This window comes from Sarcophilus harrisii, chromosome 3 (genome assembly GCF_902635505.1).
Source record: "Sarcophilus harrisii chromosome 3, mSarHar1.11, whole genome shotgun sequence".
Classification (NCBI taxonomy): Eukaryota; Metazoa; Chordata; class Mammalia; order Dasyuromorphia; family Dasyuridae; genus Sarcophilus; species Sarcophilus harrisii.
Genome location: NC_045428.1, coordinates 454,962,301 through 454,976,140, shown reverse-complemented (window position 1 = coordinate 454,976,140; position 13,840 = coordinate 454,962,301). Strand labels below are relative to the sequence as shown.

The following is a 13,840-nucleotide window of genomic DNA, read 5'->3' as shown; positions in this document are numbered from 1 at the left end:
TTAAATTATTTTCTTTAAATCTTTACTTTAACTTCTGGTATCCCTTCTTATTATTTCAAGAACTTATATTATCATATTTAGCCCCTAATCATTCAAATTCATCAGTCTGTTTTAAAATTACCTCTCATCTTTCCAAATGTCCAACTTTCACGTATTTCAATATCATGGAAAAATTCATGAGGGTGAGCAAGTAAAAAACAGAATCAAACACAACATTGTTAATTATGTTTTTTTCTAAAAATCAGTTGCTAACATCTATGTAGCCTTTAGTTCTTTACAAATATCTAATCTGATCCTCACAACATTTTGTGGAATATTTTAAACTTTCAGTTCACAAATGAAGAAAATGAGGAAGTTCAAGATTAAGTGACTTGCCAAAAGCCACACAGTCAATAAGCATCTAATACAGGATTTGAACTAGGGTATTCTTGACTGCAATTCTCTAACCTCTGAACTACTAAGCTATCTCTAAGTAATATTGAATGCTCACTGTGTTACAGTGCAAGGCAAATAGCACTGATATATAAATCCTTTCAAAAAAGCCATTGAACCTCAAAGAGAGAATACTCATTTAGAGAACCAGCAATGAAAAGGGCTATGTCTTAAATTTCCTTTTCAAATGCGATCAAATTATTTTAGTAATTCTATGTTGTAGCAAATCTGAGTTTCTGATAATACAACAAAAAATTTTCATCAATGCTTGAACTGATCCTATCTGACACAAGTACAATGACAACTAGCAATTAAAAAGAAAAACAATTTACACATAATATTTCATTTGATCTTCAAACAATCCCCTGAGGTAAGTGCCATTAATATCCCTATTTTGCTGATAAGGAAGACAGGTTAATTAACTTCCCCAAATAGACATAGCTCTACTCTAAATGTTCATATGGACTCTTTGTACCCAATTTGTAGTACAGCCTTCCAAGCAAGTATTGGTAATGATCACTCACAGTTGAACACATTGTTCCTTGACCCCAGTATAATGTTGTCAAAAAACATCAAAAAATGATGTCATTTTTGGTCCTCTTTGAATTGACTTTTCCAAGTCACATAAGTAGCAAGTATTTTAGTCCATATTTGAAGTTTGTTTCCCTGAAATGGAGTCAGATAATCTATTCACTACAAAAGAAAGATGAGGTTAAACCTGACAGGAATTATCCCTTCTCTCTCAGAAGTTCTGGGCCTCCACAACCACCACTCCACTATCCTTAACACATATACCAATTAAATTCGTGAAAAACAAGGACTAAAGTCTGGAGAGACTTACATAAATTGATGCTAAGTGAAGTGAATAGAATCAAGAGAACATTGTATATTGCAAAAAGATTATATGAAGATCAATTCTGATGGATGTGACTCTTTTCAAAAACAAGGTAATTCAGGCCAGCTCCAGTGAACTTTTGTTGGAGAGAGTCATCTACACGCAGAGAGAGGATTGTGGGAACTGAATGTGGATCACAACATAGCATTTTCACCCTTTTTGTCGTTGTTTGCTTGTTTGTGTTTTTCCCCTCACTTTTTCCCCTTTTGATCTGATTTTTCTTGTGCAGCATGATAAATGTAAAAATATGTTTAGAAGAAAGAAAAAAAGTACTAAATGAAACATGAGCTAAATCATTTCTGGGGTTTCTACCACCTACAAATAAGAAATGTTGAAGAAAAAGAAAACCTAAGACATTTTGGCTCTCTCCTGAAAAATGATAACATCAGAAACTCTGGAAACTGAGCAAGTGAATTACAAAATTTTATCATTCCAAAGAAGAAAGATAGAAAGAAAGAAGAGTTATTCCCCTCTTTAAACTGAAGACTCAAAAAATGATGCTTATAGCTAACAATCATGGAAAATAGTCTGACCCAATAAAACCCTAAAAGGGGTAAGATTAAACAAACACATTTCTGGTGTATTCCTTTCTATTCCCCATTCAATTTTCTCCAAAGGTCTTTCATAGCTAACTTTTCTAAAATTAAATTCACCACCTTAATTTCTTTTTTATTTTGTGGTTAAATTTATGAATGCATTTCTGTTTGAAATATTGTTCATATAACTATTGTGACCTCAGTTAAATCATTTAGTATCTCTCACTTTCCTCATCTGTAAAATAAGGAAATAAGGCTGGATGATCACTAAGGTTCCTTCCAACTTTACTACCATGATTTTTTTGGTCTTTGATAAGTAGTTAATAATAATAATACACAAAATGGTAATGTACACCACATAAAAAGTTAGGGTGAGCATTTAATGAATGAATCAAGCTCTACTACTTGGCCTATGACATGTGTTTTTAAAAAATTTTTATATTGCAAAATAGTTACATGAATAAAAAATAAAGAGATCAATGAATTGGACATGTAACTAAAAAACCTAGAAAAAGAACAAATTAAAACTCTTGAATTAAAAATTAAAAATGCTGAAACTCAAAAGAGAGATTAATAAAATTGAAACTAAGAAAACTATTGAACTAATTAATAAAACTAAAAATTGGTTTTATGAAAAACCAACAAAATAGATAAATCTTTGGTAAATTTGATTAGAAAAGAAAAAATAAAATTACCAGCATGAAAAATGAAAAGGGTAAACACCATCTATGAAGAAGGAATTAAAGTAATAATTAGGAGCTATTTCTCAACTGTATGCCAACATATCTGATGATTTAATTGAAAGGAATGAATATTTACAAAATTATAAATTGCCCAGATTAACAAAAGAGGAAATAAATTACTTAAACAGTTTCATTTTAGAAAAAGATATTTAACAAGCCATCAATGAACTCCCTAAGAAAAAATTTCCAGGGCCATTTACAATTGAATTCTACCAAATATTTAAGGAACAATTAATTCCAAAACTATGTAAAGTATTTAGAAAAATAGGTTTAAAAAAAGGGTGTAGTACTATGACACAAATATGATACCAATACTTAAACCAGGGAAAGTGAAAAAGAAAAAAAACAAAAACAAAAACAAAAAACACAGACCAATCTCCCCAATGTGTACTGATGCAAAAATTTTAAATAAAATATTAGTAAAGATATTACAACAACTTATCAGCAGGATAATACACTATGACCAAGTGAAATTTATACCAGGAATGAAGGTCTGGTTCAATATCAGGAAAACTATTGCTATAATTAACAACACAGAAAAACAAAACTGTGAAGGTTTTCTGGAGGCAGCCTTAGTCTCAGTTGAAATAAATAATTACTCCAAAATGCAGCCAGCTGATAAAAGATCTGAACTTGTGTCCTTCAATATACCCAGTTAGCTCAGGCGTATCTCTCTGCCTGGTTCCAAGAGATCTTGCAGCTTTGTCCTTGGCTTCTGCCTCTGCTTTCTTTAGCCTCCAGCCAGCACCAAGGTAGAAGATACGATGAATCTCTCTTGCCTCGAAGATAGGGCTTGTAGGCTTTTTTCCAGAGTATTCTATTTATGCTACTTCTCCGAGAGTGGGATTGTGGGATATCTCCCATCATGCTCTCTGGCCCTAAGGAAGGTGTGAATTCAGGTATCTTTCTAAACCCTGAATCTCCCAAACGTGTGAACTCCATTGAGTACTTAGATACTTATGAGCTCTCTAAAGGTGTGAACACAAGCATTGTTTCCATCAGTACTAGCAACTTATCACCTTGCAAGGATCCACTCTAAGGTGTGAACCAAAAAGCACTGTATCAATTCTATTGAGTTAACATCAGGATTCTGACATCACCCTTGAGTTTTCACCTTGTTTCAAGTTGAGTTGACACTAGGATTCCAACACAAAACTAACAAAAATTATATGAAAATCTCAATAGATGTTGAAAAAACACAGCACCCATTCCCATTAAAAATACTAGAGAACATATTGATAAAGAGAGCTTTTCTTTTATCTCTGTTACTGCATAAATAACATGCAGTACCTATTTAAAATCATCAGCAAGTATTATTTGTAATGGGGAGAAGCTGGATATATTCCCAATAAGATCAGGGTGAAATATGGTTGCCTACTATTACCACTATTATTCAATATTGTACTATAAGGAAAATGCTAATGAGGGTTGTAAAAGAATTATATGGAGAATATACAAAGATGCTCCTTTAGAAGAGATCATAAGATACTGGGACAGAGTGGGCACTAATGCCTACATTCTTTTTTTTTTTTTTTAATTTAATAGCCTTTTATTTACAGGTTATATGTATGGGTAACTTTACAGCATTAACAATTCCCAAACCTCTTGTTCCAATTTTTCACCTCTTACCCTCCCACCCCCTCCCCAGATGGCAGGATGACCAGTAGATGTTAAATATATTAAAATATAAATTAGATACACAATAAGTATACATGTCCAAACCGTTATTTTGCTGTACAAAAAGAATCAGACTCTGAAATATTGTTCAATTAGCTTGTGAAGGGAATCAAAAATGCAGGTGGGCATAAATATAGGAATTGGGAATTCAATGTAATGGTTTTTAGTCATCTCCCAGAGTTCTTTCTCTGAGCTAGCTGGTTCAGTTCATTACTGCTCCATTGGAAATGATTTGGTTGATCTCATTGCTGAGGATGGCCAGGTCCATCAGAACTGGTCATCATATAGTATTGTTGTTGAAGTATATAATGATCTCCTGGTCCTGCTCATTTCACTCAGCATCAGTTCGTGTAAGTCTCTCCAGGCCTTTCTGAAATCATCCTGTTGGTCATTTCTTACAGAACAGTAATATTCCATAATATTCATATACCACAATTTATTTAGCCATTCTCCAACTGATGGGCATCCACTCAGTTTCCAGTTTCTGGCCACTACAAAAAGGACTGCCACAAACATTCGTGCACATACAGGTTCCCTTCCCTTCTTTATGATCTCTTTGGGATATAAGCCCAGTAGTAACACTGCTGGATCAAAGGGTATGCACAGTTTGATAACTTTTTGAGCATAGTTCCAAACTACTCTCCAGAATGGTTGGATTCGTTCACAACTCCACCAACAATGCATCAATGTCCCAGTTTTCCCGCATCCCCCCCAACAATCATCATTATTTTTTCCTGTCATCTTAGCCAATCTGACAGGTGTATCTTAGAGTTGCCTTAATTTTAATGCCTACATTCTGAAGCCCAGTGGAAACCTTGGTTGCATTTTGGACATGGGGTTTTGGATCTTATTCTTTCACCTTGTCCTCTCACTCTATTGCTTATTCTTTCACCTTGTCCTCTCACTCTATTGCTTTGTCTACATTGAGCTCTCAGATGTCCAACATTTGGAAAACATTGATGAGGGTGCCAAAAGGGACCCTGTCTTCCCATGTAGACTGACCCAGGAAAATGAGAAGCAGGGACCAGCTCCAAAACCTCAAACAAAAAACAAGTGGGGCAGGATGGCAGCCAAGTTTACACCCAGAGAGTCTTTAGAAGTTCAGGACTCTGATATGATCAATCAGCAGAGAAGCAATCAGATGGCAGAAAGGGATTACATGATAAATTAATCAAAAAGCAATCAGATGGCAGCAAGCGATTACAACTGGGGAGAATACAGGCTTTTTAACCCAACAGAACAGCCAGTGTCCAGTGCGAGCAGTTCATTTGGGAATGTATGATCAACTCCTTTTTGGTGGTTCTCATCCCTTGAAAAGTCAGGGAGAGTATGACCACCTTACGTTCTAAAACAAAAGAAAGCGGGAGACATTATGGGCCAGAACTCTGAACGTGAAACAAGGATTCTTACAAGTTACTAAGTGAAATTGATGACACAATGGTTATCTAGTTTAGCATGGTGCTTAATAGTTCTCTAAGTTCAATAAATTGATTTAATCTTACAACAAATAATGGTTTCCTGGTGATATAGTGATTGCTTTATACTCAATGTAGAGCATATAGGCTAGGAGCCTCAGCCAGATTCATTCGGAGGCAGAGATGACGAAGGACTGGGGGCAGGAGCCCAAGCTCTCAGAACCAAGGAGATAGATTCATATGATCTTTGGTCAGGCTCCTGGTGGCCAGTTCTTCTCCTACATTTCTCCACTGAGACCAAGGCAGATCTGAAAGGCTCTCCAGAAAGCTGCCCAGCCCCAGGAAGAAGATAATAAAGAATTTAGACTTTAACATCTGGCTGTTCTTTTGGTGATTACTCTGACTGAAAAGAAGGCTGCCCCAGAGACCTCAAGAAAACTGAACCATTACTACACCCTTTGATCTCAGAGGTGAGATGAATGAGTCAGAGACTCATTAGAGTAGAAAAAGAGCTTCAGTTTATTATGCTCAACAGGCTTGTTGATATACATTTTTGCAAATGTGATCAACACATGGACAGTAGGCAATTCCAAATCGCCATTCAGAGAAGCAGCTTGTAGGTTTTACATATGCATGGTATCTATCTGCCAATGGGAAGAGAGCTAATCCAGCAATCTAGCAATTCACTCACCAGTGAGAGGCCCTGTTAAGGCATCCCTGCTTATGAGCAACTACACTATGACCCTCAGAACAAAATCCATTTCCATGGTCACAAAACATTGCTCCTTGCTCAACAAGGGTGTTTCTGCAGTATGTCAAAAAACTTATTGTCCACCAAAGGTCAAGGTGGCCTCTGTGCTCCCTCTCAGTGGGGTACCATACTCTAGCAAACATGTATAAAAATATTTATAGTAGTTCTTTTTGTGGTAGCAAAAAATTGAAAATTGAGGGAATGCCCATTGATTGAGAAATGGCTGAATAAGATGTGATAGGTGATACTGTGGTACTATAAGAAATAATGAGCACACAGATTTCAGAAAAAACAGGGAATAAAAGCTTACATAGAACAATCAGATGAGTAAATAATCCTAACAGATTCATCCTTTCCCTAATAAGAAGTAACAACTGTACTTTCTCAATGAACAAATTTTAAGCCTGGAAAACAGCTAAAATAAGTAAATTACACATACATAGAATTTTAGAAATTGAAAAGATTATATAGTCCATTTCCCTAATTTTTTATACAAATAAGAAAACAAGTCCATAGAGAGATTTTTCTCAAGATCACAGTAACTTGGCAGCAGAATAACAACTTGAACTCAAGTCTTCTGAGTTTATAGTCGTTTCCTTATACCATGAACTTTACCCAAAATGAATCCTATCTATCCAAAGTCAATATGTAATATGCTTTGCAAAGCCTCATTTTTCAGAATTTCTCCCATTCCACTGGGCAGTCCCCTAATTTGACCATGCATCTTTGTTTTATACTAAGATGAAATCTATAACTAAATAGGGAGTGTTGCATAATATTAAATTTGAGTTTCATTTAGATTGATCACAAAACTGAAAGGGAAACAACTACAAAAATCTTTCATCCCAAGTTACTATGAACTATAAAACCCTTAAAGATCAGAGTTTTAAAAGATTCATTTTTAATGTATCTTTCTCTAAGCAAAACTAGTCCAAGAAAGAAGAAAATAATTTATCTCTCAAATAAATGACCCCATAAACATTTTTAAATCTTCTACTCTGATGTGCAAACTACAAGCAGGAGCTATCTAGATACTATACACTGAAGCATATATAAGAAAACAAGTCAAATGTGTCAGCAAAATATGGGGAAAATAAAGAGTATTAGAGTTGGGATCAGAAGATTTGGATTAATAACCCCATGCTTGCCACAAACTCAGTATCTGTGTGACCACAGGCAACTCCTTTAATTTTTCTCGTTTCCAATTTCTTCATCTTTAAAAACAAGGGAGTTGGATGAGTTGACCTCTAAGGTTCCTTCCAGTTCTATGAAACTATGTTTCATATATTTTAATAAGAGTCAAAGGTTTAACTTCACTTTCATTCAAATCTGGTTCCTTATATGGAACTAACAAAATTCTGATTCATCTGATCTTAGCATTTACAATTTTATAGATATGATCTCAAGATGTGGTTTAATACCTTGTGGTTGTGTGCTCTATGGTTGTTGAAATTTTTTTTCTTTAACATAACTTGGCATTCTTGGCCAACACATTTGGAAGTAGTCACTAAGAAAAATAATAATCTATTTTATCCCCTGAAACCAAGACAATTCAGATTTTTACAAGATTGTGGTTATATCTATAGATCCCCTAAGTCTTTAGGGGATACATCTTAAAATAAAGATGTTACACTCTGACAAACACTAATGTTTTTTATCTAATAACAGAATTTTCTAAAATGTCACTGGTGTCTGGAGACTGCCAAAGAAGGCAGAATTTTAGAACTAGGTTACCAGTTAAGAATCCCTATGGGATATTATTTGGCAGGGCACCAGATTTTAACAGTTGATACTTCATAAAGTTTCGCTGAAACTAGGACCGTAGCTTTCCAGTGTCCCTCCACAGAATCTCTAAATGTCAAAGCTATACAGAATCAGTCAATAAACATTTTCATGCTAACTATGTGCTAAGCATATATTTAAGCACAGGGAAGATAAAAAGAAACCAAAGATCCTGCCCTCAAGAAGCTCATAATTAAGTGGGGAAAACAAGCAAATTACTTATAAACAAGCAATACAGAGGATAAATAGGAGATAATTAGAACAGGGCACTAGAATTCAGAGAGGTTGAGAAAAGTTTTGGTTGAAAATAAAAAGAAAAGCATGAAGCAGAGAGGTGAGGAAGGAGATTGTTCCAGGCATGGAATACCCAGAGAAAATGCCCAGAGATAAGAAGCCAATGTTCACTAAATGGAAGAATACATTGTGGGGTTTTGCTGCCGTTTTCAATTGTGTTCAACTCTTCATGACCCCATTTGGGATTTTCTTGGCGCAAACAATGTGGAGGTTTGCCATTTCCTTCTACAACTCATTTTACAGATGAACAACTTAAGGCAAATAGAGTTGTCACTTGCCCATGAAGGTGTGAAGATCAAGGATACTTTTATTTTAAAATAAAATGCCTAATGGGAAAAACATATATATCAAAAAGTAACAAAAAAGCTATGTCTGGGGAAGAGAGCTAGGGTTAAATTCCCAAAGCTATGCCTCATTTTCATGGCTCATTTTCCTTTCATTGTAGTACTGAGAGACATCTATTTATTAGTTCTGTAATCTGTAAATTAGGAATGGTCTTCACTAAATCTCTTGTTATAAGGTGAGTACTCAGTTCTCTTGATCATGTGACCACAATAGATAAAGCACTATTCTTAAATAAAAATAACAATAACTAAAACAATTTGAAACCTCTTGCCCATTAAATAGAAGCTATTCATTCAGTTAAGGCAAGCAAGAATCTTTATCTTCTGCTTTGCTGACTACATTTTGAAGCAGAGAGTCATTCATCACTCACTCAACAAACATTTATTATCTATTTGCGCAATAAACTCTACTAGGTAGAAGCTGGGAAAATAAAAGATATGCCAGACAATGACTACTCTCAAAAAGATTATACTGCGTGGATGTGGAACTAACAATATGTAATCCATATATAGAACTAAAGAGCTGAAAAAGTTCAGTAATAATGACAAGATTTGGCAATACTGTACCTATTACATTGTATTAGATTTAGATTATAACTTTTCTATTGGTTACTATGTAATAATGGGACTAATCATTTCTCTTAGTCTAATTTTCTTCATCTTTAAAATGAGAAAGAATGGAGTGGACAGAGTGGACATGATTACAGCTCCAAATCCTAATAATAACAAACATACTGGACGTTTATATAGCTTTAAGGTTTATGAAGCATTTTACACACATTATATCATTTATTCGTCATAATATGAGGTAGATATTATTATCTTCATTTAAATAGTAAGGAAATTGAGTCCCATGATGTCATTATGTTTGTTCAAATTATTGATTTGAATTATCTATTTTCAAGATTCAAATCTTTACAGCTCAAATTCTTTATTTTTATAAGTGGCATTAAGAAAAACTTTTATAAAAGTTTTATAACCTGGTTTGTCTTTCATTATTAAATCTACTTTGCTCAGATAACTTCTAAAATACTGTCTACTGTTCAACAGTATCAAAACTACAGTTGAAATTGTTACTATTCAATCATTCACCTTTAACATCCACACTTCTTTTTTGTTCCCCAGCATCTCAACAAGAATGTCTTGAAATGAGATCTTGTGATTGCACATTTCCTAATGCCATACTGATGAACAGGTAGAAAAAAATAATATTTCAATTTCATAGTTTCTTTTTGATGCCTTTACTGTAAATAAAATAAGTGAAAAATCAAAAGATACAATTGATTGAGGAGAGGAGAGGAGAGAAGAGATGGAGGAAAACAAAAAAAAAAAAAGGGAAAAGGAAGAAGAAGAGAAAGAAGATGATAACAAGGAGTATTAGTAGAAAAGAGAATATTAACTATAAACAATGATTTCCTGAAAGATACATAGGTCAACTCAGTTATTCAGAGTAAATTTCTAACATTTCAGCAGATGAAAAGTTATCCCCAAGTCCTAAAATAAGATTTAAAGATATCAGTGTAACTTCTCCCAAAATTTACTTTTAAATTTGCCAGTCAGATTTTTTAAAAGTCCTGCCACAACTTTTGACATTCTCTCTACCAATAAATTAAATCAAATATTCTTGTACTATCCAGTTTTCTTCAACATAAAAACAAGGAGTAGCTTTCCTATTCCCAGGAATACTTCCCCAGATGACATACATTTCTATACTAGAAAGATATTTAAATTAGGCTGCTGATGGTGTAATTGATCATATTAACATTCATAATAATGATTCAAGAAGGACACCACCAACACACATGGAGAAAAAGGGAAACAGAAGGAATCAGTTGTGAGTAGCAGCATAATGAGCAAAGTGAATAGTAAAATTCTTGAAATGAAATAACTAAAAGCAAAAAAAAAAAAAAAATTAATTGTGCTATATGGCAAGATTCTACCCAGAAAAAGAATTTAAGGGAGAAAAAGTTCGCAGTAAGTTTGATTAATAGGAGAAAATCTTTTTGGTCATAGCAATTCATGAAACAGTCTGTAAGAGATTATAATATATGTCAAGAGGCAGAGACATCCATAAAGGTGATATCACTTCTAGAGTTCTGAAGTGAAAGATATTATTCAAGAATCTTCACACATCATTAAGCAAATGTTCTTTATAGTACTTTGAACATTAATTTCTTCTTTCAGAATTAAAAAATATTTTCCAAACCAATCATAACAAATACAAACAATAAAAGACAATATGAAGTCTTGAGGAGTCAAAAATATTTATTCCCCTTTTCATCACCATTTTGAAATCTAAAAATATTTAATTTTACATTAAGACAGAGTCAAGAAGAACAAAAACATAAGGACAAGATCAGGATAAAAATAATGGCATATTCACCTTCCCAAGCATTCACGGGAAAAGTATAAAAAAGGTGTTTAATTGCCTATGTAGGTGGCATTGGTGGCGTATATGAAAAGCTCATCAAAGGACTTTTTCCCCCCTCTTTCAGAGAATTAATTTACATTCATAAGCAGCTTCTTCATGGAAAAGGCCAGAACAAATACTTTTTTAAAGTTAAAATTATGAGAGAAATAATACCATGCTGACAGTGTCTTTAAAAGCTGGTTAAGAAAACCTTTCTAAATAATTTATTTATACTTTTCAAAGCTTCTCAGGAATAATTTTGGGGAAACTGTCATTTCCAATTTCAAGGCACTACTCTCAAAAACTGAAAGGAGGGAGGAAAGGAATAGAGAAAAGAAAATAAGAAAACCAAAAACAAAGAAAACTCAGTCTCAAGTTCAAATTAAAGAAGTGACTGAGAATTAGAGAATCTTTTTTCAAAGGGGGAAAAAAATTGACAGTGATATATAAAGTAACATTTCATTAAAAAGTCAACTATCAACATATTCAAAAGAGAAAATATTTGTAGGAAGAAAAATGCACAGTACAGATGCCAATCAGATAGGAGAAGGAATAGATTTTTATAAGTCTCCACTAGAAATACTTGAAATGAAGGTGCAAAACCTGTCTAACACCTATCTTTCCTAGTATTCTAACAATGCATTTAAAATGCATTTTACAAGCTCTAGGGCAAGTTGTGGAATGAAGAGAACCACAGGGTAATAAGCAACTAGAAAGCTGTCCCATTTAACCCAAACTTCATATTAAAGAAAAGAAATTCCCACAGAAATGCAAAAGGACCAAATCAAGTTATTAAAATTACCTGAATTCCATTTCCCTCTCTTCCATGTCATTATCAATCACCTTGATCACTTCTGACTCCAACCAAAAGACACTGTCATCTCCAGAAGAACTATTCTCCTTTTCTGTTTCCATCCTTGAGAAAATTTAAATAGTCAAAAGTCTCTAGCTAGGAAAACCAAAACTTCAGTAGTTCATTTCTACTATATTTGCATGTATTCAGGTGTGTGGCTAAAATGCAAGTGATAGGCATTTGCTGTTCATGCCCAGTCACAGTCAACTACATATTAGTTTAATTACAGTTGGTAAAGACAGGAAATCACATAAAGGACACTCATTGGACCTGAAATATAACTACCTGTGACAGCCATTTAACACTCCCACTGCCTTAGGCTTTGTGGCCTAGATTATAAAAAGGAAAGTCCAAGTGAAGGTCATTTAGCTAATTAAGACCATTATTTAATAAAATTCCATTTTATTAAAGATTCAGGTTAATAGGATTAAAAAAGATTTTTAAAAGAAATTCTTCTAATACTCCTCTGATATCAAGAGACTAATCAAACGGAAAGAGAATCAAAAGTAATGGTAAAGGTTTCTATCTTCTTGGCACACACAGTACATTAAACCTTCCAATATATTATATACAAAATTCCTTTCCTTCAATGACAAAAAAAAAAAAAAAAAAATTACCTCAGGTAAATATTCTTAACATAAAGTTTGTTAATTTTCTTTAAAAATATTTTAATAACTAAAAGGTTAAGAACTCCTATTTTATGATACCCCTCCCCCCCCAAAAAAACAACCGATACAGCAACTTTTAGTTTAGAACAAATATAAAGGAGGGGGAAAAAATTCAGACATTCTTTAAATTATAGTCTAGCATTAGAGCAATCTTCACACCTACATAATTTTAAATTTCTTGTACTCATGTCCACTGTCCTGGTCACTGATAATGTTAATTATTACTGAAAATTTCTAGAGCACCAAAAAATTAGTGGGACAATTAAGCCCAACTATGAAAAGTAGATTAGAGAATACTGGATCTTCACAATCCAAATTGAGAAAACCAAAATTCTGTCTGGCTTTATTTAAAATCAAAGTATTCTGCTTTCCTTCTTATATTACAATCTTGCTTCTTCAGAACTCTTTCTGGTTTCACCTATTAACTCCAAATATTCTTAGTGTTTTTTGCTAGAAACCAATATATATGGCCAAAGGTGTCGGGAATTTTTTTTTTTTTAACTAGCTTAACTAGTTTAAATTCTATTTAATAAATACTGCACCTGGTTTAGAAGAATCACTGATTTCAATAAAGTTTCCTATTGCTACCATAAATATCAGAGCTGCTAATTTCTATAAAATGTCCAGCTGTTCTCTGTAATGGAACCATTTTCCAGGAGTCCCTATTATTTACTTGTTAATTCATATGATACAATGCAAGTGATTTCAAGATATTTAATGTTAAACAAACGTTCTGCATATTTACTCAGTTGGTACATTTATTATACCTATATGATATGTATTAAAGTCAGGAGTCTGAATCTGGAGAGTGAGAAAATTTAAACCTAAGTCAAACTTTAAGGTATTTTTTGCTTTTGATTTTTCTATTTGCTAACTTTCTATTTCTGTGCTGTGAAGCCCCTTGTCCAACTCTGCTGAGCTGTAGCTTCACAGATAATTGCTGCTCAGGTGAGGAAAAGTATGTCCATGAGTCTGGGAGATACAGAGATAAAATGTCTCAGACTCTAGCCAAAGCAATTAAGAGAAACTATTCTTTCTTT

General features: G+C 33.6%; 1 protein-coding gene across 4 annotated transcripts in view; it reads right to left on the bottom strand.

Annotated features, from left to right (window-relative positions):
- Window positions 1-13,840, bottom strand: part of ARHGAP32 (Rho GTPase activating protein 32) — a 368,512-nt gene that overhangs the window by 240,178 nt on the left and 114,494 nt on the right. Inside the window, exon 1 of one of the 4 annotated variants that reach the window (XM_031960910.1) lies at window positions 12,082-12,518. The exons of the other annotated variants lie outside the window; for them this stretch is intronic. Within the exon in view, the coding sequence (XP_031816770.1) occupies window positions 12,082-12,194 (113 nt within the window). The 5' untranslated portion in view covers window positions 12,195-12,518. Of the gene's footprint in view, window positions 1-12,081; window positions 12,519-13,840 lie in introns of those variants that run through there. 4 annotated transcript variants of the gene reach the window in all.